The sequence below is a fragment of the Channa argus genome, chromosome 7 (assembly GCF_033026475.1).
Source record: "Channa argus isolate prfri chromosome 7, Channa argus male v1.0, whole genome shotgun sequence".
Classification (NCBI taxonomy): Eukaryota; Metazoa; Chordata; class Actinopteri; order Anabantiformes; family Channidae; genus Channa; species Channa argus.
In genome coordinates this window covers 11,711,916-11,737,173 of record NC_090203.1, presented here as the reverse complement: position 1 = coordinate 11,737,173, position 25,258 = coordinate 11,711,916, and the positions used below count along the sequence as shown (strand labels likewise).

General features: G+C 40.2%; 2 protein-coding genes across 16 annotated transcripts; one reads left to right on the top strand and one right to left on the bottom strand.

Annotated features, from left to right (window-relative positions):
• Positions 1-59: 59 nt before the first annotated feature.
• LOC137129896 (neuronal acetylcholine receptor subunit alpha-7-like) lies at positions 60-13,754 on the bottom strand. Of its 12 annotated transcripts, none has more exons than XM_067509311.1 (12): positions 13,012-13,180; positions 10,550-10,674; positions 10,109-10,245; positions 7,821-7,960; positions 6,855-6,899; positions 6,287-6,393; positions 6,117-6,196; positions 5,701-5,868; positions 4,985-5,179; positions 4,503-4,589; positions 4,279-4,388; positions 65-3,840 (listed from the first exon to the last, which is right to left on the bottom strand). In XM_067509311.1, exons 3-12 carry the CDS (start codon positions 10,158-10,160, stop codon positions 2,968-2,970), a joined length of 1,857 nt encoding a protein of 618 aa, XP_067365412.1. In that variant the 5' UTR covers positions 10,161-10,245; positions 10,550-10,674; positions 13,012-13,180; the 3' UTR covers positions 65-2,967. The 12 variants fall into 12 exon arrangements, with proteins under 12 accessions (XP_067365409.1, XP_067365408.1, XP_067365407.1 ...); XM_067509313.1 differs by having other exon boundaries at positions 7,833-7,960; XM_067509309.1 differs by having other exon boundaries at positions 66-3,840; positions 6,287-6,396; positions 13,012-13,179.
• On the top strand, positions 11,594-24,305 carry adar (adenosine deaminase RNA specific). Of its 4 annotated transcripts, none has more exons than XM_067509299.1 (16): positions 11,594-11,716; positions 15,105-16,870; positions 17,350-17,675; positions 18,274-18,469; positions 18,820-19,025; positions 19,296-19,431; positions 19,625-19,863; positions 20,140-20,296; positions 20,763-20,931; positions 21,121-21,214; positions 21,316-21,432; positions 21,646-21,773; positions 21,860-22,042; positions 22,629-22,741; positions 23,148-23,275; positions 23,619-24,305. In XM_067509299.1, the coding sequence occupies exons 2-16, from the start codon at positions 15,236-15,238 to the stop codon at positions 23,941-23,943; spliced, it is 4,152 nt and encodes a 1,383-aa protein (XP_067365400.1). In that variant the 5' UTR covers positions 11,594-11,716; positions 15,105-15,235; the 3' UTR covers positions 23,944-24,305. The 4 variants fall into 4 exon arrangements, with proteins under 4 accessions (XP_067365400.1, XP_067365399.1, XP_067365402.1 ...); XM_067509298.1 differs by lacking the exon at positions 11,594-11,716 and adding an exon at positions 13,671-13,769; XM_067509300.1 differs by lacking the exon at positions 11,594-11,716 and adding an exon at positions 13,950-14,765.
• Positions 24,306-25,258: the final 953 nt, after the last annotated feature.

Genomic DNA, 25,258 nt, shown 5'->3' with positions numbered 1-25,258 from the left:
CTTCTCTCTTCATCTCCAACCTCTTTTAATGAGATCTGGGAGACAATTACCCAATGGCAGCAAAATGGCTATTCCATATCAACCTACATCGAGTGTCTGCACCTAGTAATTAAAATCTATTGACTTGGTGGTGAGGGATAAAATCTTGGACCAACTGAATTCTGAAAAGAAAACATGTTTGGGCCAGAGTCCTGTCCTAAAAGACTAATATATATTTTTTTTAAATTATCAAACATCAGTGTTGTTAACTTTTGTACAACATTGCATTAGGTGATGAGCAAGCATGATGTGTATTGCAGCATTCAGGATATTTAAATAAAAATAAAATATTCCCAAAACAAAAAGTAGCCTTTGATACTGAAATTGAGATTAATCTTTAAAAATTTAACCTGCCTTGCTAATACTTCCTGTCAGGAGGACTGCAGTCACTTGTTGAAAACTTAAAATGGGTTAGTAACCTGTCTGGGATGTTCCCAACCCTTTCCACTACCAAACTGAAAAGCTGACAGACGTGAAATAGGTATGTAAACCAAAAATATATTGCAATATCATGTTATTATTTTTTTGTTCTCTACAGTAGTTCTTAGACATTTTAATGAACTCTTAAAATGCAGATAATCATTTAATCTATTATGTCCTTAAATATTCTCACCCTCCTACTTTTCCACATACATCCACAGAAATGAGTGCAATGCGTGTGTGTCGTTACTCCCTTAGGTCTGCAGCAGGGTCCTTACTTTACTATTTGATGTGTGAGTGGGTTAGTGTTTTTGCAGCGCTGTGTGTCCGTGCCTGCATGTGTCAATTAGTGCAACCACTGCATCCACACTTTGCAGTGGCCTTTAAGATACCAGAGACACATTTTCTGCATCTCACTCTCCTGCTTACTGCATGCTCCTCTGTTTTGCATGAGTCGGTTTGCTTCTTCTCTGCAGGATCTGTCAACATAGAGTGGATGACTGAGTCACTAGAGGAGGAGGGGCCTTAGTTTAACTATCTGGTTTGTTTGCATCTCTCAGCAGCTCTACCAGTCATACAGGCATAAAGAGCTCAGTAGGTCAGTGCATACTGTTTTCACAATGAAGAAATCCAAATTAATAGCCTCTGGACTGAAAGAGGGAGTGCGGTTTTGCCAAAACATCAATTAGCCAAATTTAATCATCATAAATTGCTTTATATATAATTTTACATGGGAATGTTTGCCAAGATCGAAGGCAAGCTCTGACAATCCAGAATGTATAGCCATTCACCCCTAAATGCTGGTCTGAGTACAGTTTAGCAGCAGCAGCAGCAGCATCCCAGGGGGGAAGGGGGTTAACTCCCCTCCTCCTCCTTGTCTTTCCTCTCACTCTCCTCCTATCCCTCTCTTGTTAATGAGAAATCAGTTAAAAACTTTATTGGTCCTTATCTGCTTTCTCAGCACATTTTGCTCGCCTGGTTCTGTTTCTCTCATCCATGGATGGTTCTGTCGTCTCTTTTATTCTGCAGCCTCTCCGTCCCTGTGCTTCTGCAAAGCCCTCCCTTCACCTCAATTTCTCTCTCCTTCTACTTTTTGCCCTTTATTGCTGTGGTTCATTACTTCAGTCTATAACAACCTTTCCTATGCCTTGCTCATCCTTAACTCCTGCTGCCTTCTATTTCTGCATCTTTGCGGAAACACTGATCAGGAAAGGTGTGGCACACCATAGAAAATCTAAGGCATGTCTAAAGAATAAAATAAGACGAGTTTATTCCACAGGTTGACTACTCAGTCTGGGACACCCAATTCTCTTCTGCGGAATGTTTGTCATGGTTTCTATTTATCAGTTTCATGAAAAGATTATTGGGAAACTAACTTGAATTGAAGTCTATTCTGTTTTTCAGAGAACATCTGAACCTCACTCTTCCTGCACAGAAAGACAATAATATTGACATTTTAAAACATTTGTCTTAGCAGTGTCTTAGCTTGTACAGATAAGCACTAGCTCCAAGAAACAGGAGCAGTCCAGACTTTTCCTGATATGATATTAGACTATTACACAAGGTTACTGACATACATTAAAAATATCCCTGCTGGGGGCTTTTTTGGGATGTTAATAGGTTTTCTGCTTAATTTTCAGAATTACAGTTTAATCTGAAGCTGGAATGATTGTTAAAGGACAAAGAAATTGAGTGATAGATGTTTTCTTTTTTCTATGTTCAGGGTTATTACCATTCATTTATGTGGGAAAATTCTTATTAAAATGATTTTTGACATCCTACTAAATCAAAGCCTTGACAAAATTGAAAACTAAATTGAAAATCCAACGTTTTTGAGGAAAAAAAACTCAGTGGTTACAAAATGTGTGTCCTGAGGTATGATTTATATTTGGGAAAGTGTGAACACCGGAGAGCAGAGAAAAAATGTCCTGTACTGAAATCACAAAACTCCTTTTGTGTCCAGCACGGAGAAACATTACAAAATCAGCAAACAGTAGATTTAGTCAGTTTCACATATATGTTAAATTCTAAATGGCTCTTTGATCGTTTTCATGCAGGACATCACTTCCAAAGCAATTTCATGCTGTATCCCCCACAGTACAAATGCTTTAGTAAAGTCACTTTAGTCAGTTTAATAAAGTCATGCTTCCCAGTGAGCATGTTAACTATGGGACGATTTTCCTTTAGGATTCTCACCATAAAACTATCCATTTCCTATTAAATCTTTAAATATTAACTGATGATTTTAACTGTTTCTCCACAAACCATCATTGAAATGTCAAATAAATCCACAGAAACCTTTGGGGAAAAGAGTAAATATAAGCAGGGTCAGGTATCCTCTACATTTTTCTCACATTTGGAAGTCCACTCAAATTGTGTCACCGTCGTCTCTATCCATAGAAAATATTTGCTGCTGTATGTCCTAGTGTCTTTAACACCACTAGTGCTTCCAACAAATCCTTATCTGTATTCTCCTTAACATTCCCTTCTCTCTCAAATATCTGTCTCTCAGAGGAAGTCTTTTGACAGTGCTTCTCCAAAGTTGGGTGCTGCCATGAGAATAGCAATGGTACAGATGATGTTGAAAACACTGAATCCCACAAGGCACAAGCGATCAATGACTGCTGCAGCAAACTGCCACTGCTCTGCTAAACTCAGCTGCCGGTCCTGCTCTCGAACACGTTCAACTAAGAACTGTACCTCCACCAGAAGGGCCTGCAGCTGGTTGTCCACTGCCACAGATCGAATCACACTACTATGAGTATGCATGGCAGACGATCTCCCTGCTCCAACCCCAGTCTCTAAGCCGCATGGCCCTGGGGATGTGGTTGATGGGTCTGGGTCTGGGGAAACTGAAGGTTCCTGTGAGGTGCTCCCATACTTTGAGGATATGATTTGGTGATGGACTGGTGTGTCTCCATTTGCTCCTCCTATTGCCACTGCTCCCTCCCCTTCCCCTCCACCAAGTCCCATGTTAACCCTCCCATGACTGGCATTCCTGTTCCTCTGAACTGGATCCAGCTCTGCTGTGGTCTGAAAGGTCTGGAAGCCCATGTAAGGCAAGTGACCATTAGGCTGGGGGAGTGTATTGGTACTGGTGTCTCTATGGCTGGGATTAGGAGGAATAACAACCTGAGAGTTTGGTCTGTGCAGCGATGAGTGTGACAGAGGGTGGTTGAGCTGGGCGAGGCTGGCCTGCAGCGAGTTGAGGTTCTGGGGGAAGTTGGATGGCACTGGGGTGAGGATGGTGGTGGTGGTAGGAGAGGAAAGGGTCTTGCTCTGACAGTCTGCCTGGCTGTTGGAAAGAGCAGTGTCCGGTCCCTCACCTGGACGTTTCATCCGCAGGAACCAAGGAATCCACTGCAATAGAACCAAGTTCACCTGACAGACAAGAACATGCTGATACTGAAGAGAAAATTAAACAGCACAGACCATTTTCACCCATTAATACTGCTAGTCGTATTTTTCAAATAATTCTAGCTAAAGTTCTTTGTGTTTGTTCTTTTTAATTTTAATTTTAATTTTTAATTTTAATTGCTATGTCAGTAAAACTCCCTTCTAGTTTTACTACTTTAAGAATACTGCAGTAAAGTACAAGTCTTTACTTTATCACTTCTTAATTACTGAAAAGCACTTTTCACTTTCACTGTTGGGACTAAAATATGGGTTGATGAAATTTGCAAATCATTGCATTCTCTTTTTATTTACATTTTACACATCGTCCCAACTTCTTTAGAATTGGGGTTGTAATTTTGTTTTTAATATAGATGGTATTGCTCCATAAGTTAATTGTATTATTGCATTATTATAAGGACTTACCCAGCTTGGCATGTGTCCATTGTTGGGGCTGTGGTGATGGAACTGAAGGACGATGACTGTAGCTACTACTGACATCCCAACAATGACCATGGTGCTGGCAAAGTACTGACCTGTGGCAGAACAGGTTTCACTCATACATGATGACAATCTATGTGCTATGAAGCCCCCCCAAAAAACACCCACAAACAGATGTACACATGCTATAGAAGAAAATAAATACTGACCAATGAGTGGAACAGAATCGGAAGTGGCGGGCATAATCTCTGCTACCATCAGCATAAAGACAGTCAGAGAAAGCAGAACTGTGATGCCTAGAGGCAGACACATGACAACAGGGAGTTGTGGGTTGCAAAGAAAAAAAAAGAAAATCCTTAAGAGAAGAAAGTACTTGAGAATTCTTAACAGAACAGTATAGTTGGTATGCTGCACTTGACTTCACACCACAATCATCTGTCTTTATGACACTCCTAGGAAAACTAATTCAATTTTACTCTCATCCTCCCTCACGCCTTTTCTGTTCTCATCTTTTCCCTATCTCTGCTTCCCTGTAATCGAGTCCTCCTGACACCAGATAAATGGTAAAAGCTGATTCCAGTAAAGTTGTTTTGAAAAATATGTGTTCAGCAGATACACCTCATAACCAGTAATCCTTGTCATACCATCTCTCACTCCCGTTCTTCTCCTTGTTCCTCTCATTATTCCTTACCAAGGCTGATCTTCTCGCCAGAGTTGGCTGGAAGCAGGAAAACCAGCAGGGTCATGGAGGAGAGGAGCACACAGGGGATGAGGAGGTTGAGAGCATAAAACAAGGTCCTTCTCCGTAATGTCACCACAAAGGTAACATCGGGGTAGGGCTCTGCACAGCAGTCATAGAAAACCTCATTACGACCTCCAGGGACCTCTGACAGAATTGGGAAAGATACAGATGCAGCAACATTACAGTATAATGCAGAAAACACCATTGTGGGTACAAAAAGCAAGAAAACAACACAAAAAAACTGTATTTTTATAAAAATTGTATTTATGTCACAGTGATTGAATATTTTGACTAAGACGGAAATGAGATGAGAAGTGCTGTGAACTGAGACGCTTATGAAGAAATGTCTGGTGTTCGACCGGCGTCATAAAAAGATGTTATTGAACAGAGCTGAAATATAGAAAAGTATAGAAAAAAATGCCTGACTAATTAAAATCAGTGCTTCTTTCTGCAATAATTACTTTCTGCACATAAAAGAATAAACATTAAAGCTAAAACCATATTCCCATTTTAATAAAGTATTTAGTTACTTCATGCTAAGGTGTTATTATACATCTAATTATAAATCTAATTCTATAGGTCTTTCTAGGTATAGTACTGTATGTCTGTAATGTAAGCACAGTTACTAAGCAACACTGTGTCACAGCCTCAGCCACCCTTCTTACCCAGTAGGTCCCACTCTCCATTGGGCATGTATCCTGACACATCTGCGTCCTTCATTTGGATGTCCAGCAGCCAGCCATCAAATGTCCAAGAACCAAATTTCAGTTCACAGCGCTGGATGTCAAATGGGAACCATCGCACATCAACGTCACATGTGCTGATAAATATTCCTTGAAAGATAAAGACATATTTACAGAAATTATGAAATAAAGGGCAAGTAATGTCTCGAGACCTCGAGAGGGAAGCCAAACATGATTAAAATGTTATTTAATGCAGGTGAAAAAGAAAATATTTGATTGCATTAAAAATTCCAAGCAGTGATTTGCTGCAATATGAGTAAGATTGTACGTGTGCAGAATGACTGAACTTGTGGTGTTTTGAGAAAAACCTCACTACGTATTGATTCATAAAAACTCACCTGGAGGCAGATATTCACAGAAGCCACTGGAGTTAACTAGCACATTGGTCTTAAAGGTGGCATCAAATTTATCATGAGCACTAAAGGAGCATAAAACACTGGTAAGACTTGATAAGAAGATTAGAGTTTAGCAGATTTCCTGTGCGTGTTTGTGATTATATTTCACACACCTGTTGTAAAGCAATATATCAGGTGTCCAGACCTGGTCAGGGGTGAAACGAAGGTTCTTAACTCCAGGATACTCTGACTGATTCCACTGGAGATAGTGGTCATACCACTGCTGAGAGAAACAAGCACAACTCTGGTTTCACAAAAAATACTCAGACACTACCCACTGCCATTCTGCATGTCTATCTGAAGGGGGTCCCCACTGCTGCCCTTACTAAAGTCTTTGTTCCCTGTTTAGCAGATGTTTTGGCAGTTTTTCAAGTCTTTTAAAGACTTTACCATGTTGGGCTAAAGAAATAGGGCTTGAGTTAATTAGCTAATGAAACAGCCTCCATTTCCCCAGTTATTGGGATTTTCATAATATGACCCTATATGTTGTGGAAGGAATCTGCACTGGATTTCCAAAGTCCTTAGTCGCCCTGCTGAAGTGTCTACTATAATGACACTGAAACCCAACAAGCCTCTGCGTCGATACTGTGTGTTTGTTTCGGCAAAGGAAAAAAGAGCAAACAAAAAGATTTTCACAGCAAAAATCAATATTAATATATTAATGTTATTCATTACACTCACCATCTGCAGCCAGGCATTTGTGGTGAGGATCTGATTCTTTTCATCCTGGCAAAGCACAAAGTGAATAAGAAAATACAGTTGCATGAAAAAGTAATGTCACTGTTAGCAGTTTTCAGGTTTTCTGCATAAATTGGTCATGAATGCAATCTAATCTTCACCAAAGTCACAAATATCAACAAACACAATATTTCTTAGCTGATAAACCACAGTCATGATCTCATGACTGTGGGATCATTACATATAGGTGGAAAAAGTAATGACAACACTAAACATCAATTGAAGTCAGGTGTTAGCAAACCTGGAGTCCAGTCAATGAAAAACAGAATGGAGGTGTTGTTAAGACCTACTGTGACTTATAAAAACACTCAAACGGTTTCAGTGGGCAAACAACAAGTAGCATCAGCTGATGTGGGCTGATGCTACAAAAAAAGAGATCTTAGAAGACCTATAATCAAGAGTTGCTGATTTGCATGTAGCTGGAAAGAGTTACAGAGAAATATCTCAGTGTAGATGTAAATCAGTTCACAGTTAGACATGTTGTCTATAAATAAAGACAATTTAGTATTGTGGCTATTCTCTATACAAGTGGGTACCCAGTCAAGATCACTGTGAAAGCTGGGTGATGCAGCAGGACAATGACCCTAAACACTGCAGTATGGCTTCAGAGACACAAAATTTTGAATTGGCCCAGTCAGAACACAATACTCAACCCTTTAGAGATCCTGAGGAAAACGTCAAGAGAGTTAATCACACCAGATGTCCTAAGAACATGGAGTTGAAGCAGTTCTCTAAGGAAAAATTACTCAAAATTCCTCTGAAGTGTTGCAGGTCTAATCCACAGCTAGCTTGCTTGAGAGTACTTCATTAAGATGAACTTGTGAACCGTCACTTTAACTTACTAAGGAGTATATTTCCTATTTGTTTATATTGTGTGACTATAGGAGTGCAATTATGTGCCATGCATACCACATCCATAACCTGCATTAGAGTAAAGGAGAAGTGAACAGTCAGAGTTTGGGAGTCATTGGCCACTGGTCTCTCCATGGGGTTATAGTCCCTCATAAGCTCCCTGAGCAGAAAACGCTGGTGAGGACCCTGCACAGATACTGAAAATAGGAAGGAGGAGGACACAGGTTAATGGAGAAGAGAAGATGGAGAATGTTAGCACTTAGAGTAGATAAAGTAATATTTCAGAAGTAACAAGGTATATGTTTATTGTCTACATGATAACATGGTAATAGGAGATATATCTCAGTAATAACAATGTAGTGGGTGATAAATATTTTAATAACAATGTAACAGGGTTATTGTATTGATTATAAAAAATGACAAAATAAATGTATGCTAATTACTAAAGTAGTATCCAGGTAACAGTTTGGTACAAATAATGAATATAATGGATTTTAGCCATCTATTTTTTAAAGGTGATGGGAGGCTAAAAACACACACCAAGAGCTACAGTTATTACCCAGAAACACACAAGGTAGTTTTTGGTAATAACCATAGGACAGAGCTGTTAAGTCAAATTACCATTTTTTTTACTTTATTACTATTATTTGTAGTAATAAAGGTCGATAACAGCTCCCCAGAAGTGACACCACAGTTTTGGTATAGACATAAACTGTTCCCTTTCTATGTCATAGATTTTCAGAGAGATATTATCACACTGATTTAAGGAAAGTGGCAATTTTTCTCATAAATGTGTTTCTTTTAGAACAGCTGACAGTGACAACAGGTTGAAACGTTTCACTTTTCTTCCTCAGCTCCTTGTGACAAGGTTTACTTTTTCTTTCAATCAAAGTTGCCAATTATATCAAGAAAGACAATTTTTTTTTTTAATGAAATAACTTCTAAAAATAATCAGCTGACATGTTGGAGGCAGGCTCTTCATGTCTGGGGAGCTGCCCTGTCATTCGTTTTTATCACTAGAAATATTACAATAACATAAAGTAAAAAACAGGTAGCTTTGCATATTCAGCTGTATTCCAAGCTTATTACTCAAACTACCAAAAGTCTTTCTATGTAAATAACGTTGCACTTGGTCTTTAATTTATGGTCCATGTGTTTTTGGCTTCCTATCAATCTATTAGATTGTTATTACTTAATTAAGTGTATGCAGCACACAAATTAGTGTGAGAGCATTACAGATAAAGCAATAGCCAAAAAAGGTGCGATTACAATAATAGTTTGCAGGTGTAGAAATTGTAGGCCTGGTGAATGAGGCTGATTAACAGAGGAGTGGTACATATTTATGCTAGAAACAGGTAAAACTGAGGGGAGAGTTTGGAGGTACAGCAAGAGGTAGACGGAAAAGATTTAAAAAGGATGGAAAGGATTTTCCCCTAAATTAGTACAAAGATGTTTATTTGATAACATGGGACATAGGGAGAGACTAACAGATTCAATAGGTATGAAAGAAAAAAAGGGGAGGATAGAAACCAGGTTGAAAAGAAAGAGCAGAGCCAAGTGAAAGAATTGTGCTCCACCTAATCAATTACATCTCTGATCATTAGCAGTCAGAGCCTTTCCAGCGCTCCACCATTAAAATGTCAGTTTCATTCTATGCAGGAAATAGTGGGGCTATTAAACACCGAAAAACCCCAGACAGACACACACACCCAACACTCTCAGCGACGAGAGCAGTGAACTTTCTCTCATCGCCAAACAACTCCACCAAAGGCTTTGATTTACCCTTAATTTATTCTCCACAAGGCAATCACTTTGGTGTGGGGAGGGAAAGCTATCATCATTGGATATAAAAGGCACACTGAAATGGGTCAAAACTAATTATACCCTCAGAACTGCTCCACAATGACAGTCTGTAGTCAAACTGTACCTGATACTATTCAAGCTACAGAGTAGGAATGCCACAGTAAATGTGGTAAGAATAATAGTCCCTATGTCTAATAGCAGCTTTATAATCACTCTCCCCTTTCTCACAGCACGCACAGTTTGTCTGTCTATCTATCTATCTATCTATCTATCTATCTATCTATCTATCTATCTATCTATCTATCTATCACAAAAATGCACTGCTATGTAATCTGCAACAAAGATAAATATTTCATACTGATGCTTGCTCATCATAAAAAAATCTATTTTTTTCAGTCTGGCTGCACACAAACTAGCTGCACAGTTATTAGGAACAGTACTTAGCGGCACAGATATAGCAGAGCACACAGTATTTATAGACATGCAAAAAAACACACTTGTTCAGTACGGTCTCACTTAAAGCACCAATGAAAGTCACTCACCTTGAAGCAGAGTCGCAAGTACCAACAGCCAAAGAGCCACAGCCTGCCACATACTGTATTCATCTGTATTAACAGGGAAACACTGAAAGAGGAAGAAATAGACAGAAAAGGAGGGAGGCTGAGATAGAAATTAGGGTCTGAACAGAAAGACGTTGTTGAAAAGAAATGAAGAGAGTGTGATTCCACCAGTGGTGGAGCAGGGAAAGGAGGAGAAAGGGAGAGGAAGAGAGAGCAGGAAAGACAGAGTGGGTGAGAAATGCAGTGAACCTTATATTCCTTTGAAGAGGGAGATGCTATGTGTTAGAGTCCATCACATTCTGGGAGGTGGGCAGACACTGACCTAAAGCTAAAACTCACCCTTCATGCTACTCTGCTTATCTACAGTGTTCCTGCAGACTTTAATATGCATTTACCCATCATCTGTCATCAAATTTCACTCACCCTGTTTCATTTTACCATGAATGTATTCACTGCTGCTGGAGAGAGGCTTTTCATTTCTGGGGAATCTTTGAATATGGGGTACCATTCAGGTAATGGGATTATGTAAGCCATGTAGGTGTCACAGCCTGCAGGAAGAAAACAGAATAAGATAGATGTAAGAAACTAAACATTTTTTCTTGTATATGCAGTCTAGTGACATAGAGCAAAAGAAATGTTCATCTGTTGAACACATTTTAAGTATTTACCCTCCTACTTTCTATTGTATTTTTAGCATCAATTTTTAAAACCTACATTGCTTTATTAAGTCAAATCTGAAACCAGCACATTCACAGAGAAATGCTGACACACACTGGATATGACCACAAATTGCAAAACCTCACTGCATAGTCCATAGCTCATAATGAGCACATTATTTTATTAAAATAAAACTCCAATGCAAATTATTTTACACACTCTCACAGAAATCTCTCAATCATAATGTAGCAGTGCTTTGCCAGTGTGGTCCTGAAACCCTGAACGTGTTTACCATATCCTAGTGATCAATAATTTTCTTATATAGCTTAAAAAAATATATGGTCCCACCTAAATTTTGTTTACCTTGTTTTCTTCTTAATTTTAATGGATTGCATTTGGTTTGATTGCAGTTTTTATTTATCATACTAACTCTGCAATGTATGGACGATGGGTTTTATGTTGTTTTAGTAAACATTTTTTACAACTAAAACCTACAAAAACAAAAAAACTATTCTATCTATATTCTATATTCTATAAATATTCAATAATATTCTATACCTATCAATTTCCTTTGAAAACAATGCTTTCTAAATAGGTAATGATGCAAATAGGGATTTCAGTAGAGTATAGCTTAATTTTAGTTGCTTTGCAGCGCTACTGTGGAATTTAAAACTATATATATGGTTTAAACACTAAATGCATGAACTTACGTAGTTATTGAACCCGATTTGGTACAATATGTGAAGGATACAAGTAAAACATATTCGAACCTTGCCAATGTGTATACGTCACTCAAATGCGACTGTTGTTTGTTTGTTGTCGCGTACGATCACTGTCATTTCTGAGCGCATCACTTCTTTGATTGTTTCTATCGCTGCATTACAATATTACACGGGACTAGAGGCCCACGAAATTTAAACGCTGCGAGTTAAGGTATTGTGTGCGAGCTCCTAAATCTCTTTGTTATGGTCTACATGAGGAGTAATCGGAGTGTTGAGTGTTACGAGACAGGACAGTAGTTGTGGTGCAAACGATAATTGGAAATGGTGCAGTGCCAGTGCGTTGTACTGCTGTTAGTGCCGAGCTAGCATGCTAGCTAACGTTAGGTTGAGAAGGAATGATTTAGGTGCTGCCGGCGGTCTATTTTGATATTTATTTTGGCTTTTACAGTAACACGGACAGGAACATATCGAGAAGAGCCCCAGTCTCGATGGATTTAGTAACATTTCAGAAAGACGTTGACTGTTTCTCAAAGCAGGGTCCTCGAGGGCCGCAGCACTGCTTGTTTTCCATCCATCCTTGCACTACCCACTGCTGAGTAACTTTTATGGGATCATGTGTGTTCTTTCAGACAGGAGGAAGGAGAGGAGAGGGGCAGTGGGTAGGGCAGCGATATTTAGAAAACAGAAAGATCCCTCGAGGATCACGGCTTTTCCACGCCTTTATAGAATAACGATAGACTTGTAGAAACCGACACAGATCGTTTCACATACGCTTATTTTTTTATATATTTGTGGTTTATATGTGTCTTGCTTCTTTGTCCTGTTGTATACATTTATAAAATGGCAAAAAAAAAAAAACTGTGGCAAGGTCTCATTCATTTGTATCGACTCTTCGATGGAACGTTTATTTAAAATGTCCAAACTTATGAGAAAGGCACGTGTTTCTAAGAAAATAATTTTGCTTTCGGGTTTGCGTAGGGTTTTTGGTTTTTATAAAAGCTAAGCTATTCTGTTAAATATTTAGCCTTCTCAAGAGTTTGTGTCCAGAACAAGGGGACAAAGAATGCCAAATGTGAAACTGGTTTAACAGTTACGTGTTTGTGTCCTAAAGCTGTGGCTTAATAGTTATTGTAATATTGACTGTTAGTGGCATGTCAGTATGTTGTAATGTAACATGGCACACTTGTACCTAAGATATGCAACTGTAAACACATGTTGGTCAAGTTTAACTGTATTAAATGGACAGCATATTTGAAAACTAAGTAGTTGGAAATCACTTTTATCCCATCCTATTTAATGCGATTGAAGGTCTCAATGGTGTAACTGTTCTGCTGAATGATATTTTCTTAGGCACACAAATATATGATACACTTGTATTTAATAGTGAGCATCACGTTATAGTACTCCTGTTATTTTACACAATCCCTTTACAAGAGCTAAGCGTATTTGCATTGATGTGTGTACCTGCCTGACTTTACACATTGCCATCCGTCTCCATCATTTTACCTCCTCCGTTGTATTTTTAATGTGAGAATCTGATCTGGGCATGTGATGTCCTCTGCCACAGTGTCCTTGTGGCTGTACAGTAACTCGCTGATTGAATTGCATCGCAGGGCGACCTCTTCAACATTATATCAGCGCAGAAGAGCTGTCCTTCTTATTACCCTGTAACACCTTATCGAGACGTCTGCACACGTGACTGTGTCCCATAGACTGCAGGCTATATAGTGTTACCTCGATTGGGCTCCACGGGTCACGTGACCCGGGAGAAACTAACTTTCCTCAGAAAGGAAATCGAAACTTAACTTCTTTTTTTTTTAACCGCTGTTTTGTTTTTCTTACTAAAGTTACAGCGGATTTTCCACCTTAATTTCCATAACCGTAACCGTGTAGCAATCTTTTTTCCAACCGTTAGGACAACATTATTAAAGCAGCGCCAAAACCTGGTTCTTTCATTGTGGACGCTGTGGACCAGACCTGGACAGCTCATCCAAAGCGGAAGAAACCTTGCTGGGAAAACACTTGCCATTTCACAGAAGGAACTAACATTGCAGAGTATAGTAATATAGTCATATAGTATATACATAATATAGTCATTCTAATCTACAGCAGGTTTCGTGCTTACCTCCCGCGCCTACTTATTATTATTATTTTATCTTTGCAAGCTTCTGTTCAAGGCATCAGATCAGTAGGAAGCTGTAGGAGCGGCATCGTGGACATTTTCTACTTTTTAACTGCTGCTATTTGCGTCTGGACAACTATAGGTATGATTAACATCGCTCTGAGCTCTGTGCTGCGAGTTTATATTGTGTCCTGCATGCACATGTTGAGTGTGCACCTGGATGTACCAGATTTCCGCAATGCTAAGCAAACAACGTCAGGGGACACCAAGGACACTGTGAAGTAGAGCGTTCCTCAAACTGTACATTGGTGATATTTAGCTGTTTCTTGTCATGACAGCATAAACCGTGCAAAAGAGTTGATTCATCAGTTGTGAGATGGCTTGTTTATGCCTCTGCCCACGCTCAAAACAGAGGGGAACATAATGACTGGATTTTTAAAAACATAGTTGTTATTTTGGCTGTCAACTGTTGCCTTGCATTAGGGTCAAGATGATTAAGCCCCATCCCCGTTTAGCCCCAGGGCTCCCAGTTCTGTCGTCCTCTGTTACTTTGATGAACCAACACTATGGTGTTATTTAATAATGTGGCAGAGTTCAGGCTGGCTCAGCACTGTGTGACACACCAGTGATACTGACTGGGCCAGAGGGGATGAAATCCACCTCAATACTCGGTGTCTTCTTCTTGTCAACCACACTAATATGTACATTATTGAGTGTTGTTAGATATGATGTTAGATACTTGAGGCTTAATCAGTGTTTGCTGTACCATAGAACATTATTGGTATTCTGGACTTATGGAGTCTTTTAGGATCTATATTTCTACTTTATGAACATTTTTGCTCATGGTTCTACAAGTGTTTGGAGAAAGATATAACCAAGCTCAGCAAAGCTTTCTAGTAATTAAATAATTTTAGCCCAGGATGTCATCTAAGAACATTGTTTTCCCAGCTTTGTGTTCTTGTGTCCTTTGGAACTGCTCACCTTGTCTACACCATTCTCACCTTTCCCTCTGCTATTGATCCAAATCCGGTAATAATTTGTAAGGCCAGAAATAAAATTGAATGGTCACGTGAAAATCTGAATTATTAATCCCCATCCTTTTACCCTGGGATTAAGTTTCAGTGCGACAGGAGAGACAGTATGTCACTGTGCAGACTGGATACTTTACAATTTGAGGATACACACAGTGTTATGTATCATGTTTTAGAGTTCAGCACATAAAGCACATTTTTTTAAAAATGCATTTCAGGAAATGAACAGGTGTGGGAGGATATAAATAAAGGTATCTTTGGGGTCAGTACAGAGCAAGGACACTTGAGCGACTCAGTGGTTAGCCTAAACTTCTTTTTGACCAGAATGACAGTTTTTCTGATCTTCCAGGCTGTTGCCTATACTTTTTTTACTGCTGAATTATCTTACTGTTAGTCGTGTATTTTTTAAAATTCTTTTCTAACAGTGTAATTTGTTTGTTCTTAAGGTTTTTCCAGTGTGACATTGGCCTGCCCTGGTCTATATGTCAGGGCCTGCTGTTTGTGCTGAAGGACGTACAGTCATACAGAAGCTGCAAAGCCAGCTGCACCGACCCCCTTCAATCTCACCCACTGCGCTATGAGCAGAGGTAGAGGCGGGTCTTCCAACGAACACTTCCACAGGCATCCACCAACCCACCCCCAAGCCAAACAGAATTACTGCAGACCTGGTCCAAACTCATTCGGTCCCAGAACTGGCGCAAACCAGATCCCATGTTCTGATTACTATAACAGCCCCACCCCTACAGTAGTGCCCATACAGCCCTCTGCCCAACCTCTTGTAGCCTCTGCTCCACCAATACCAGGCCACAATAAAGTTGGCCCTAAACCTGTCTCCCTCAGCAGCTCACATTACAGTGCCAGTCCAGGTCCCAATTCATTTCATTGCCAACAGGTAGAGTTCCTCAGAGGTCACACCTCTGAAGCACCTCAGTTCAGATCCAGTCTGCGAGAAGGGTTGAGGGGAGAGGGTGCAGGGGGGGTGCTCAGTAGGCCATCTAGTTCTTTGTACCCATCCCAGTCATCATACAATAGGTATACCAATCCCAACATCAGCCCAAGGGGTAGAGGTGGGTATAACCAGGACCAGAGTTTTGCAGGAGGTCCACGAGGACAAACAGGACCTCGATACTTTAATCAAAACCACTTACAAGCTAAAACTCACCACCAGTACTCGAACAAACAATGGTGCAACCAAGCAGACTCCGTGTGTGACAATTTTAAGAATTTGTCACTTTATCAAGACCGGCTTAAGGGAAGAGAAAGATTCGACAGGCATTCTTCCTCCAGCAACTCAACAAATTCATGCTCAAGTAAAGTTAACATTAATCTCACTCCAGACATCCAAGACCAGGTACACAGGGCTTTGGCTGCTTTGAAGCCAAGTGAGAGTATCTCTGCAAAATTGTTAGCCAAAAAGTTGCGTCTGCCCAAAAAGATTGTTAACAGAGCTCTCTACTCTTTGGAGCGCTCACAGAAAGCCACCAAGGAAGGACTCTCACCTCCTGAGTGGAGTCTTTACAAAGAAACTCTCAGAGCCAAGGAAGTTCTAAATTCGGAAATAGAAAGTCCACCATCCCATTGGCTTGTCAGCTCAGAGTACCTGCAAAAACCTGAAGTCAAGGTTGAAATACAAACAGAAACGACAGAAAACAGGATACCTTTGAAAGAAGAGGACTCTGAGACAGAATCCAGTTCTTCTTACAGCTTTTCTTTAGAATCATCTGACTCTGAAGAGTCACAGACACCCACAAAAGTCCAGCACAAAGAGAGATATCCCAGCACTACCAGCTCCCCTCATCAGGACATTCAGCTTCCCACAATGGCAAAACACAAGGAACTAGTTCTGCAGTATCTTCTGAATTTACGGGAGGCAACTGCTCTCAACATAGCAAAAAACCTGGGTCTTAAGAATGCCAAGCAGGTCACTCCTACCCTTTATGTCCTGGAGAATCAAGGTGATGTCATTAAGAATAGTGAAGTCAACCCTTTTACCTGGGAGCTCTCCACCCACTGCAGAGAGAGGATGGAGAGAAGCCTCAAAGCCGCAAAGAGCAAACCCGCTGACCAGAATCAGATAGAGGTGGACATGAGGAGAGGTGTGACAGGGAAAAGGCCCATCTTCCTGCCATCATCACCACTACCACCGATACCAGCCCTCGAGACACTGCCACCTTTAGACGTCTTGATGCCAGAGCAAAGTCACAGTGAACCGGTAGGTGACATTTCTATGTGTTTCCGTGTGTTTTTCAGTCATTAAGGCAAATGCTTTCTTTTGAATATTGAAAGAAATCAAAAATCTGACATGGCAGAAGACTTGATTGTAGCAAAGTAATACAGCACAGCATCTACAAAGGTTCAGAGTACTTGTTACATTTTGTAACAATATATATTGTTTCTCCTGTTTCCAGCATTTATGTTATGCTAAACTAAATAGCTGCTGCACGTCAATTTTAGACGGTTTCAGCTGACGGTTTCAGATGACACAAGATCGGTATCAATCTTATCATCACCTCTTGAAGAAACCAAAAAATATATATTTTGCAAAATGTTGAAAGACTAAATGGGGAAAAAAGACATTGTCATGGGAATATCAGATGTTTTTTTTCCCTATATTTATTTAGCTTGGGTTAACTGGGATGTCTAATCTGACTTTTTTATTAACCCTTTCACCTTTTGCTTATCTCTTTTCAGCCCCATTCCTCCCTCCAGCCCCCCACCTTTTCTTTATGTCAAGGTGAAGAAACCAATGAAGGACAGTGGATTACCGACGATATTCCAGAATTCCTCAATGCCATTCGCAGAGAGACTGATGCTGAAAAACTGGCAGCAGAAAAGGCTAATTCCATGGGAACTGTTGCTGTGTCAGTGGCTGCCCCACCTCCCCAAAACCTGTGGGCCAAATTACAGGAAGTGAGGCTAAAGAATCCTGTCAGCGGTCTTATGGAATATGCTCAGTATCTGGGCCACAACTGTGAGTTCCTGCTCCTCGATCAGACGGGACCCTCCCACGACCCAAGGTTAGTGACATGATCAATTCTGTTAGTGTGAGGTTTTAACTGATACAAGGTAAAATGTAAAATAATTTGTGAATAACAATTTGTGAAAATAATTTTTGATGTAGATATCAACTACGGTTATGAAGTAGTGCTAATCCTGTCATAACTCCAGATAATTATTGACTCTGCTGTTTAAATGACAGGAGAACCAGAGTTAATCCTACTTTTTCAGTTTAGGCATATTTCACTTTGTTCAAAAACAAAAATTAAATTTAAATGTATCACCCAGCCCAATACTGATCTTACTAAGTGGGTCAGATACTGATTGATCAACATTAAGTATTTGTTATATAGTCTTTGCTATATTTAACTTTGCTACTTTAGGCTGTGGAAGTGTTTTTGTCTTATTAATGGTTTTTGCAATGCTGTTTCTGCTCTCTGTAAAGCATCTGTTAAAAACCTATCAAGGTCAATCAAGGTCTGTTAGGAAGATACCCACCATGATGAACATACAATGCCGCCAATAAAGAATGCACATTACTTTGCTTGGTGTGCAACACAGTAAATCATGTATTGACAGATCACTGTGTCTCATTTGTATGTTGTCTCTCCCTGTCAGATTCCGTATGCAGGTGATGCTAAATGGGAGGCTGTTTCCAGTTGCAGAAGCTTCCAATAAGAAGGTTGCTAAGAAGGATGCTGCTGCAGCCACTCTGCGCATTCTCATTGGAGAAATGCAGGGAGGGGCAAACGCAGGGGACAATGGAAATACTGCCAATATGGATCAAGTGATAGATCTGCTTCCAGACACCAGTGTAAGTTGTGTTTGACTTTGTCAAAAAGTACCATCAACCATTTAAATATCAGTTAATCAATGCTGGACCTCTTAACAAAGAAATTTGACTCTTGATGAAAGTTCAAACATCTTAGCAGTGTAAATTGAAATGTTTTGTTTTTTGCTTTTTTACTCTCAAGTTCATAAATGAGATAGACAAAAAATTAAATGTGACCTGGTAACATGTCAAATTGCTCCCAAGTGAAAAGAGACATCCAAACAGTGTTTTTTTTATTGTGCGAATTACCAATCAACTGCATGTCTCTGTAGTCTAACACATTACAACATCAGCATGTAATGAAATGTTATATTTATTTTTCTGTGTACCAGGTGACAGTTGAAAGCCTGGGGGGTGTTTTTGGAACCGCTTCTGTAGAGAGTATGGGGATGGGGGGGGTTAGACCTTGCCAGCCCCTCTCCCGCTCTCTGCCTGGTGGAAAGAATCCAGTTTCTGTCCTGATGGAGTACAGCCAACGCAGTGGGAACCCCATCGAATTCATCATCATTGGCCAGGCGGGTCCACCACATGACCCACGGTATTGAATTCTCCAAACTGCTTGTTCTTTAATAAAGCTCCTTTGTAGTTTTACATTTCCTGTGGTTGATCCGTTATTTGTGTTATCTGCTTTTTACCACTCTTTTCCACTTGCCTGGCTGACTACATGCAGCTGTCTTAATCACTAGTACAACATAGGCTCTAGTGTTACCTTGACTCAGGATGTGTGGCATTGTCTCTGATTTCAACCAAAAGAATTCTCAAATTTTCTCTGCTTCCACCCATTTCATCTTCTCTGTCCTTTGTTCAGGTTCATGTACAGGGTAAAAGTGGGAGAAAACTTGTTTGCAGAGGCCTCAGCTCCAAGCAAAAAGGCTGCCCGCCAGTTGGCAGCAGAGGAGGCGGTAAAAGAATTAATGGCTGATGGAAGACTGCAGGTCAACAAGGTGAGAAGTTACAATAATTGGCGTTCTTTTTTGACATCTTCAAAATGAGTGGAATGACTTTGAAGAAGCAACAGGTTAATCAAGCAAAAGGAGAATATTTTGTCACCTCTGTCACACTGTTGTGCTTCCTTTGGATTAATACCGTTGACTTTTTCTGTTTCTTCACACCCTGCCCTCTGTCTCTCTCCTCCAGCCTCAGTTGCCTTTGGGCTCCTCTACTGATAGTGAAGGCAGTCTTTCTGGGGCAACATGTCCTTTTTTGCCTCCTCTGACAGCAGATGAGTTGCGAGCAGCACATGAGGCAGGGGTTGGGGACCTCATTAATCACCTGAACAACAATGCAGTGTCAGGTCTTCTGGAGTACGCCAGAGCACGGGGATTTGCTGCTGAGATCCGCCTGGTGAGCCAGTCTGGGCCACCACATGAACCTAAGTATGTACACACTCACATTTAACATGTACGCACTGGATAAAAATCTCCTACTGACCATGTTCCTGGCTTTGGAAATATGTTCTTTTTTTCTCTCAGGAAGATAATGGAGTTATATAGAACATAAATCGACTAATTTCTGTGGTTCTGTGTCATTCTACACATATGGCCAATGCACTAATGGACTTTTGTTTATGATTCCATCATTGTTTCCATAGCATCCCGGGAATTAAAGGGAGATGTCAGATTCTTTTCTGATAGTCTTTGTCTTTGCCTTAGGTTCACTTACCAAGCCAAGCTGGGTGGACGGTGGTTCCCTCCAGTCTGTGCATCTAACAAAAAGCAGGGAAAACAGGAAGCAGCAGATGCTGCTTTACGGGTTCTGATTGGAGAAGCTGAGAGGGCAGCCCGCACTGGGGAGCTTATCCCTGCTGAGGTAGTGACTTTTCAGAATTTTTACATTTTCCATCATGAAACTTGAATATTTACCATCATAAAATTATGCTTTTCTGACTCAGCATAAGGCAGTACATGATGGAATGAGGGAAATGGCAGCCGCATAGCTAGAGGACTTCCTTACCATACTCACCTGTGCTGAAAGATAGAGCTTCAGCTTAACTAGTAAACAGCTTGTGACTCACTACTGACCTGAGCAAAACTGATTTCATGACAATATTACAATCAGTGTAGTAAATTAATATGTTAAGTCTTCATTGTTTTTGTTTTTGTTTTTTGTTTTGTTTTTTGGCATCCTGCTTTTACACAAACATCGAATGTAATTTTCCTTGGATCGTTTCTGCAGTCTTATCCTCAGTTGCTCAGTAAAATAAATCTCATATTTACCAAATATTAAATTAAATAGTTGCTGTTTTTGTTTGTCCTATATTCATCCCTTCCTCTAGCTTCCAGTGAGTGGGAGCACATTGCATGACCAGATAGCAATGTTGAGTCACCAGCGTTTCAATGCTCTGACGACACGAATCCAGCATAGCCTCCTGGGACGCAAGATTCTGGCCACCATTGTCATGAGGAAAGGGGAAGGCTTGGGAACTGTTGTCAGTCTGGGAACTGGTAATTAACCTTTAGCAAACAACCTATGAAAAAATGATGGTGGACATATATAAAGAATTATAGAACATGCTTTCTCACTACATTTACATTAATGTATGTGATTAAGGTAAAAGGGAAGTAGGTCACAGCAGAACCAAGGGCTGTTGCATTGTGTTGTTTGACGTTGAATGTGTTTCTTTTTTCTGTCAGGCAATCGCTGTGTTAAAGGGGAGGAGCTGAGCCTTAAGGGGGAGACTGTTAATGATTGTCATGCTGAAATCATCTCCAGAAGGGGATTTATTCGGTAGAAGTAGATCTTTCTCTCTGAGTTTTAAAATACTCAACTCTTTTGCCAGAACCAGTCTACTAGATTCAAGCTCAACACGCCCTCTTGTTTCTTCTCAGATTTCTGTACAGTGAGCTGCTCAAGTACTATGATGGTGCAAATGATAGTATATTTGAGCCAGATGAGAAAAACAAACTGCGGATCAAATCTGACATCACCTTTCACCTTTACATCAGGTGGGGATATCAGATGTTTTCTTTATCATTTTTTTTTTCTTTTTCCATTTTCAACCTCCCCTCCAACCTCTCATTTATATCCCATCCTGTCCATTAGTCAGACACATCAATGTTTAATGTTTGGATCAGTGTCATTCCTCCTCCTTTTGATCACCATGTTATTTTGGTGTGTTATATCAGTGTTTCATGTCTCTTTTCTTTTTTTATCCACAGCACAGCACCTTGTGGGGATGGCGCCCTGTTTGATAAGTCCTGCAGTGAGACAGGGGATGAAGTTGAGGGACACCAGCCTCTGTTTGAAAATGCTAAACAGGGCAAGCTTCGAACCAAAGTTGAAAATGGTAGACTTTTGCATATTGCAGAGAAGCAAATAATTTGTCACCCTGGTCTGTAAGTATTAATATATGTGCGTTGTTGATTCAACCAGGTGAGGGCACCATCCCAGTAGAGTCAAGTGCCATTGTGCCCACCTGGGACGGTATCCAGCATGGTGAGAGACTGAGAACCATGAGCTGCAGTGATAAAATCCTGCGCTGGAACGTGCTAGGCCTACAGGGGGCAATGCTAACCCATTTCTTGCAGCCCATCTATCTAAAGTCCATCACACTCGGTAAACTTGTTTATGACAGTATCATTATCATTGCTAGTTAGAAGGCTGTGCATTTACATGGACTTAAATAACCAAGTCATGGTCGGCTTTCTCGAGAAAGAAGAATTCTTAACTGTCACAGTGGAAAGCTGGTTTAGGAAATCGGGTAGGGGATTAGGTAAATGTGATTTTCCCCATGTCGATTCTGTCCGATTTCTCTTCTCTTGTGCTGTCACTCTGCTGTGACATGAAAACAGAGAAACACAGTAAGGCAAGTCCGAAAGCAGCAGGGTTTTTTTTCACTATACAGTTAAAATCTGCGCGCCAGGCTTTTTAAAATAAGTCAGAGGTGGAGGAGAAACAACACTAATCTCCTGCTCCATGTAGATTTCCAGTAACCAGAATTTTAATTGCATGTAAACATTGTTCCCCGATTACTCGAGAAAGTTGATTTCTCAGACTACCCCGGTTACTTAAGTGCATGTAAAATAAGTCTATGACAAATGTCAGAGTTATTGTTAGTGAAATTGAATAAAATCCCACTTTATATTGCTCCTCTTCTCAAATTTCTGTTTTACAATCTGTGTTTGGTGTTCTGATCTGCTAGGATATCTGTACAGCCATGGCCACCTGACGCGGGCTGTTTGCTGTCGGCTAGCCAGAGATGGTGCAGCTTTCACCCAGAGCCTCCCTTCTCCCTTTATACTAAACCACCCAGAGGTAACCACATAAATGTTTGACAATGTCATATGTGGACATTAATCAGCAATATTAAGGTTATTCTCACTAAATTCATCAATTAGGTAGCCAGCAATCCTATTTGTGCCTGAACAGTTTCTTCTTTGCCCATCTTTAAATTGGGTCCATCCATCAATTAGTTAAACGCAGGTAGGTCAGTATTGCACCACAGGCCGAAATGCCTGTCGCTTGCACACAGTTCAGGTTCTTCCTTTTATTTTAACACTTCAGTAGCTTACAATGAAATAAAATGGCTTGAAACTACCCCCCTAATTGACATAAGATACACTGTTTGGAATTGCTGACTCACATTGAAGGGCTAAATTAGCCTGATTAAATATGTTCTGTCTCCCTATCCCTTCTCCCCCACCACCTGGGTGGACTGTAGGTGGGCAGGGTAAGTGTGTATGACTCGACACGTCACACGGGAAAGACCAAGGAGTCCAGCGTAAACTGGAGCTTTCCAGACCAGTACAGTGTAGAAGTGCTGGATGGGACCAAAGGCAAACTGGATGGGTATGTAGTATTTATATACTACAGAGATCCATCAAAGATATGTCAATCCGTTTTGACATTTCTGTTAGCAATGTGCATCCCAAAACCCCAAACCTATGTGTACATTACAGAACCTGTTAACTGAAAAGCCATTGGCAGCAGATATATTTTGGAAAACCTCAAATGCTCTGCTTTATTCCTAATCAGCTGCAGGCAGTGATGTAAGCTAAATGGAAAAAGCTGCATAGTTGAAGGAAAAAATGCCTCATCACACCATACCAAACAAACTATGATGTTTTCCATGACTGTCACACTTTTTTAATGAATATTTAACTAAAGAACTTTTATATTGTGTCCCCTTTAGGAACAAACTGGGTGTGTCTCGTGTATCAAAGTCCAATCTCTTCTGTCTGTTCCGGTCTCTGTGCCAGCGGTCCGGCCGTACTGACCTCCTCTCCCTACCCTCTTACGCCCAGGCTAAGATGTCAGCTCAGTCCTTCCAGGTAGCTAAACAGCAGTTCTTCCAAGCTCTCAGCAGCCATGGTTATGGATCTTGGATTGGCAAACCTCTGGAAGAGAAGAGCTTTGAGGCAGGCGAAGGAATGGGGAACAGTAAAGCAAGTTTTTTTGTGGGATGCAATACCAGGAGAAATGGAGGAGAAATGGAGTACAAGCAAGAGGAGGCATAGAGCAATGCAGGGTGCAATATTAACTGGGTAACAAAAATGGGGGGGGGGGGGGAGAAGCACAATCAACTGTAAGATAAAGGGTCAGTGTGAATAAAGAACAATGTACAATATGTAGCCCTTAGCCAGCACTATATCTTCTAATGGAAGATAGTTACAAATGCTGGTGCAGAAGGGTCTTGGAAATGGAGTAAGGGACAGAATAAAATACAGGAAGATGCCTAAAGGCTGAGTGGGGTCAATGTAGAAAGTGAGGGAGATTCTATCTATTATAAACACTACAGAATTAGTGTTTAGTCAGCACACACTCCTTCAAAGTTGTGTTGTGTTAACTTGCAATAAAAGTACTGTTTGTAAACATCTTTCATGGGTTTTCATTTTTTTTTTCTTGTAATTGTAGTGTTTAGTGTATGTTGTCATTTTCTACAGGGAAACATACTATGTAAGACAATTGTTGCATTGGGCTACTTTGGTTCTGAGTCTATCAGTGTTACAGAATTTATTAAGACAGAGTCTAATAATCTTTTCTGTTCTGCTGAGCTGCGGGGGGGCCGGGTCATCATCTACCAAATTCCTGCTCCATGGTTACAGAATGACTCTGAAAGTACAAAGAAACAGTTGTGTGAGACATAGGGATTTCTATAATATAATGAGGCACACATATATGAACCAGAGTACATAGATGAAAATGCAGGATAATGAAAATTGACCAAAAAACAAATTTAGACCTGGCTTCTCAATCTCTCTTGCTAACTATAATATGTACTTAGCTGATATACAATAACATCTGTTTCTACAAAGGTGAGGTTAAAAACATGGACTCTGTTTCTCTTTGTTTACTCTTGTCAGCTGTTCTTTGTTGGTGATGTAACAACTTTCAGATTTTTTTTTTGACGCCATTGTCTTGTGAAAAAGTCGTTTTTTCATATACATGTACTGCACATACATGTCTGCAAACAGTGTATTTATATCCATTTTGATTTCTATTAAGCATGACCTGCTGCTTTTAAGGTCACTCAGAAGAAATGTATGCAACATGTTAGCCCATCACTTGTTTCTTTGAAAACAACAGAGATAAAAACTAACATGATCTATGTTAGAAACAAATCCAAGCTGTCTGACAATCTAAGAAACAGTGGAGCAAATCATAAACTCAAATGTAATTAAAATGCAAAAATAGTCCAGCTGTTGAAACTGCAAAGTAATGCTTTGAAATGAACCCAATTCCCACCTTGTGAAAGAAGCACGCCAAGATTTAAGTGTTAGAACTTAAGTTTCTTTTAAGACCTGGTTGAACTATTCCTTTAAGTTCTGCCAA

What these genes read in the sequence shown, in the direction of transcription:
- adar (XM_067509299.1), top strand. Translation starts at nt 15,236, where the DNA reads ATGAGCAGAGGTAGAGGCGGGTCTTCCAACGAACACTTCCACAGGCAT. An exon ending in AGCAAAGTCACAGTGAACCG is followed by an intron (nt 16,871 to 17,349) that starts GTAGGTGACATT and finishes ATCTCTTTTCAG; the next exon opens with CCCCATTCCTCCCTCCAGCC. An exon ending in GGGCCACCACATGAACCTAA is followed by an intron (nt 19,864 to 20,139) that starts GTATGTACACAC and finishes TCTTTGCCTTAG; the next exon opens with GTTCACTTACCAAGCCAAGC.
- LOC137129896 (XM_067509303.1), bottom strand. Translation starts at nt 10,634, where the DNA reads ATGGTACCCCATATTCAAAGATTCCCCAGAAATGAAAAGCCTCTCTCC. An exon ending in TGGCGAGAAGATCAGCCTTG is followed by an intron (nt 4,590 to 4,984) that starts GTAAGGAATAAT and finishes GTCTGCCTCTAG; the next exon opens with GCATCACAGTTCTGCTTTCT. An exon ending in CGATTCTGTTCCACTCATTG is followed by an intron (nt 4,389 to 4,502) that starts GTCAGTATTTAT and finishes GTTCTGCCACAG; the next exon opens with GTCAGTACTTTGCCAGCACC.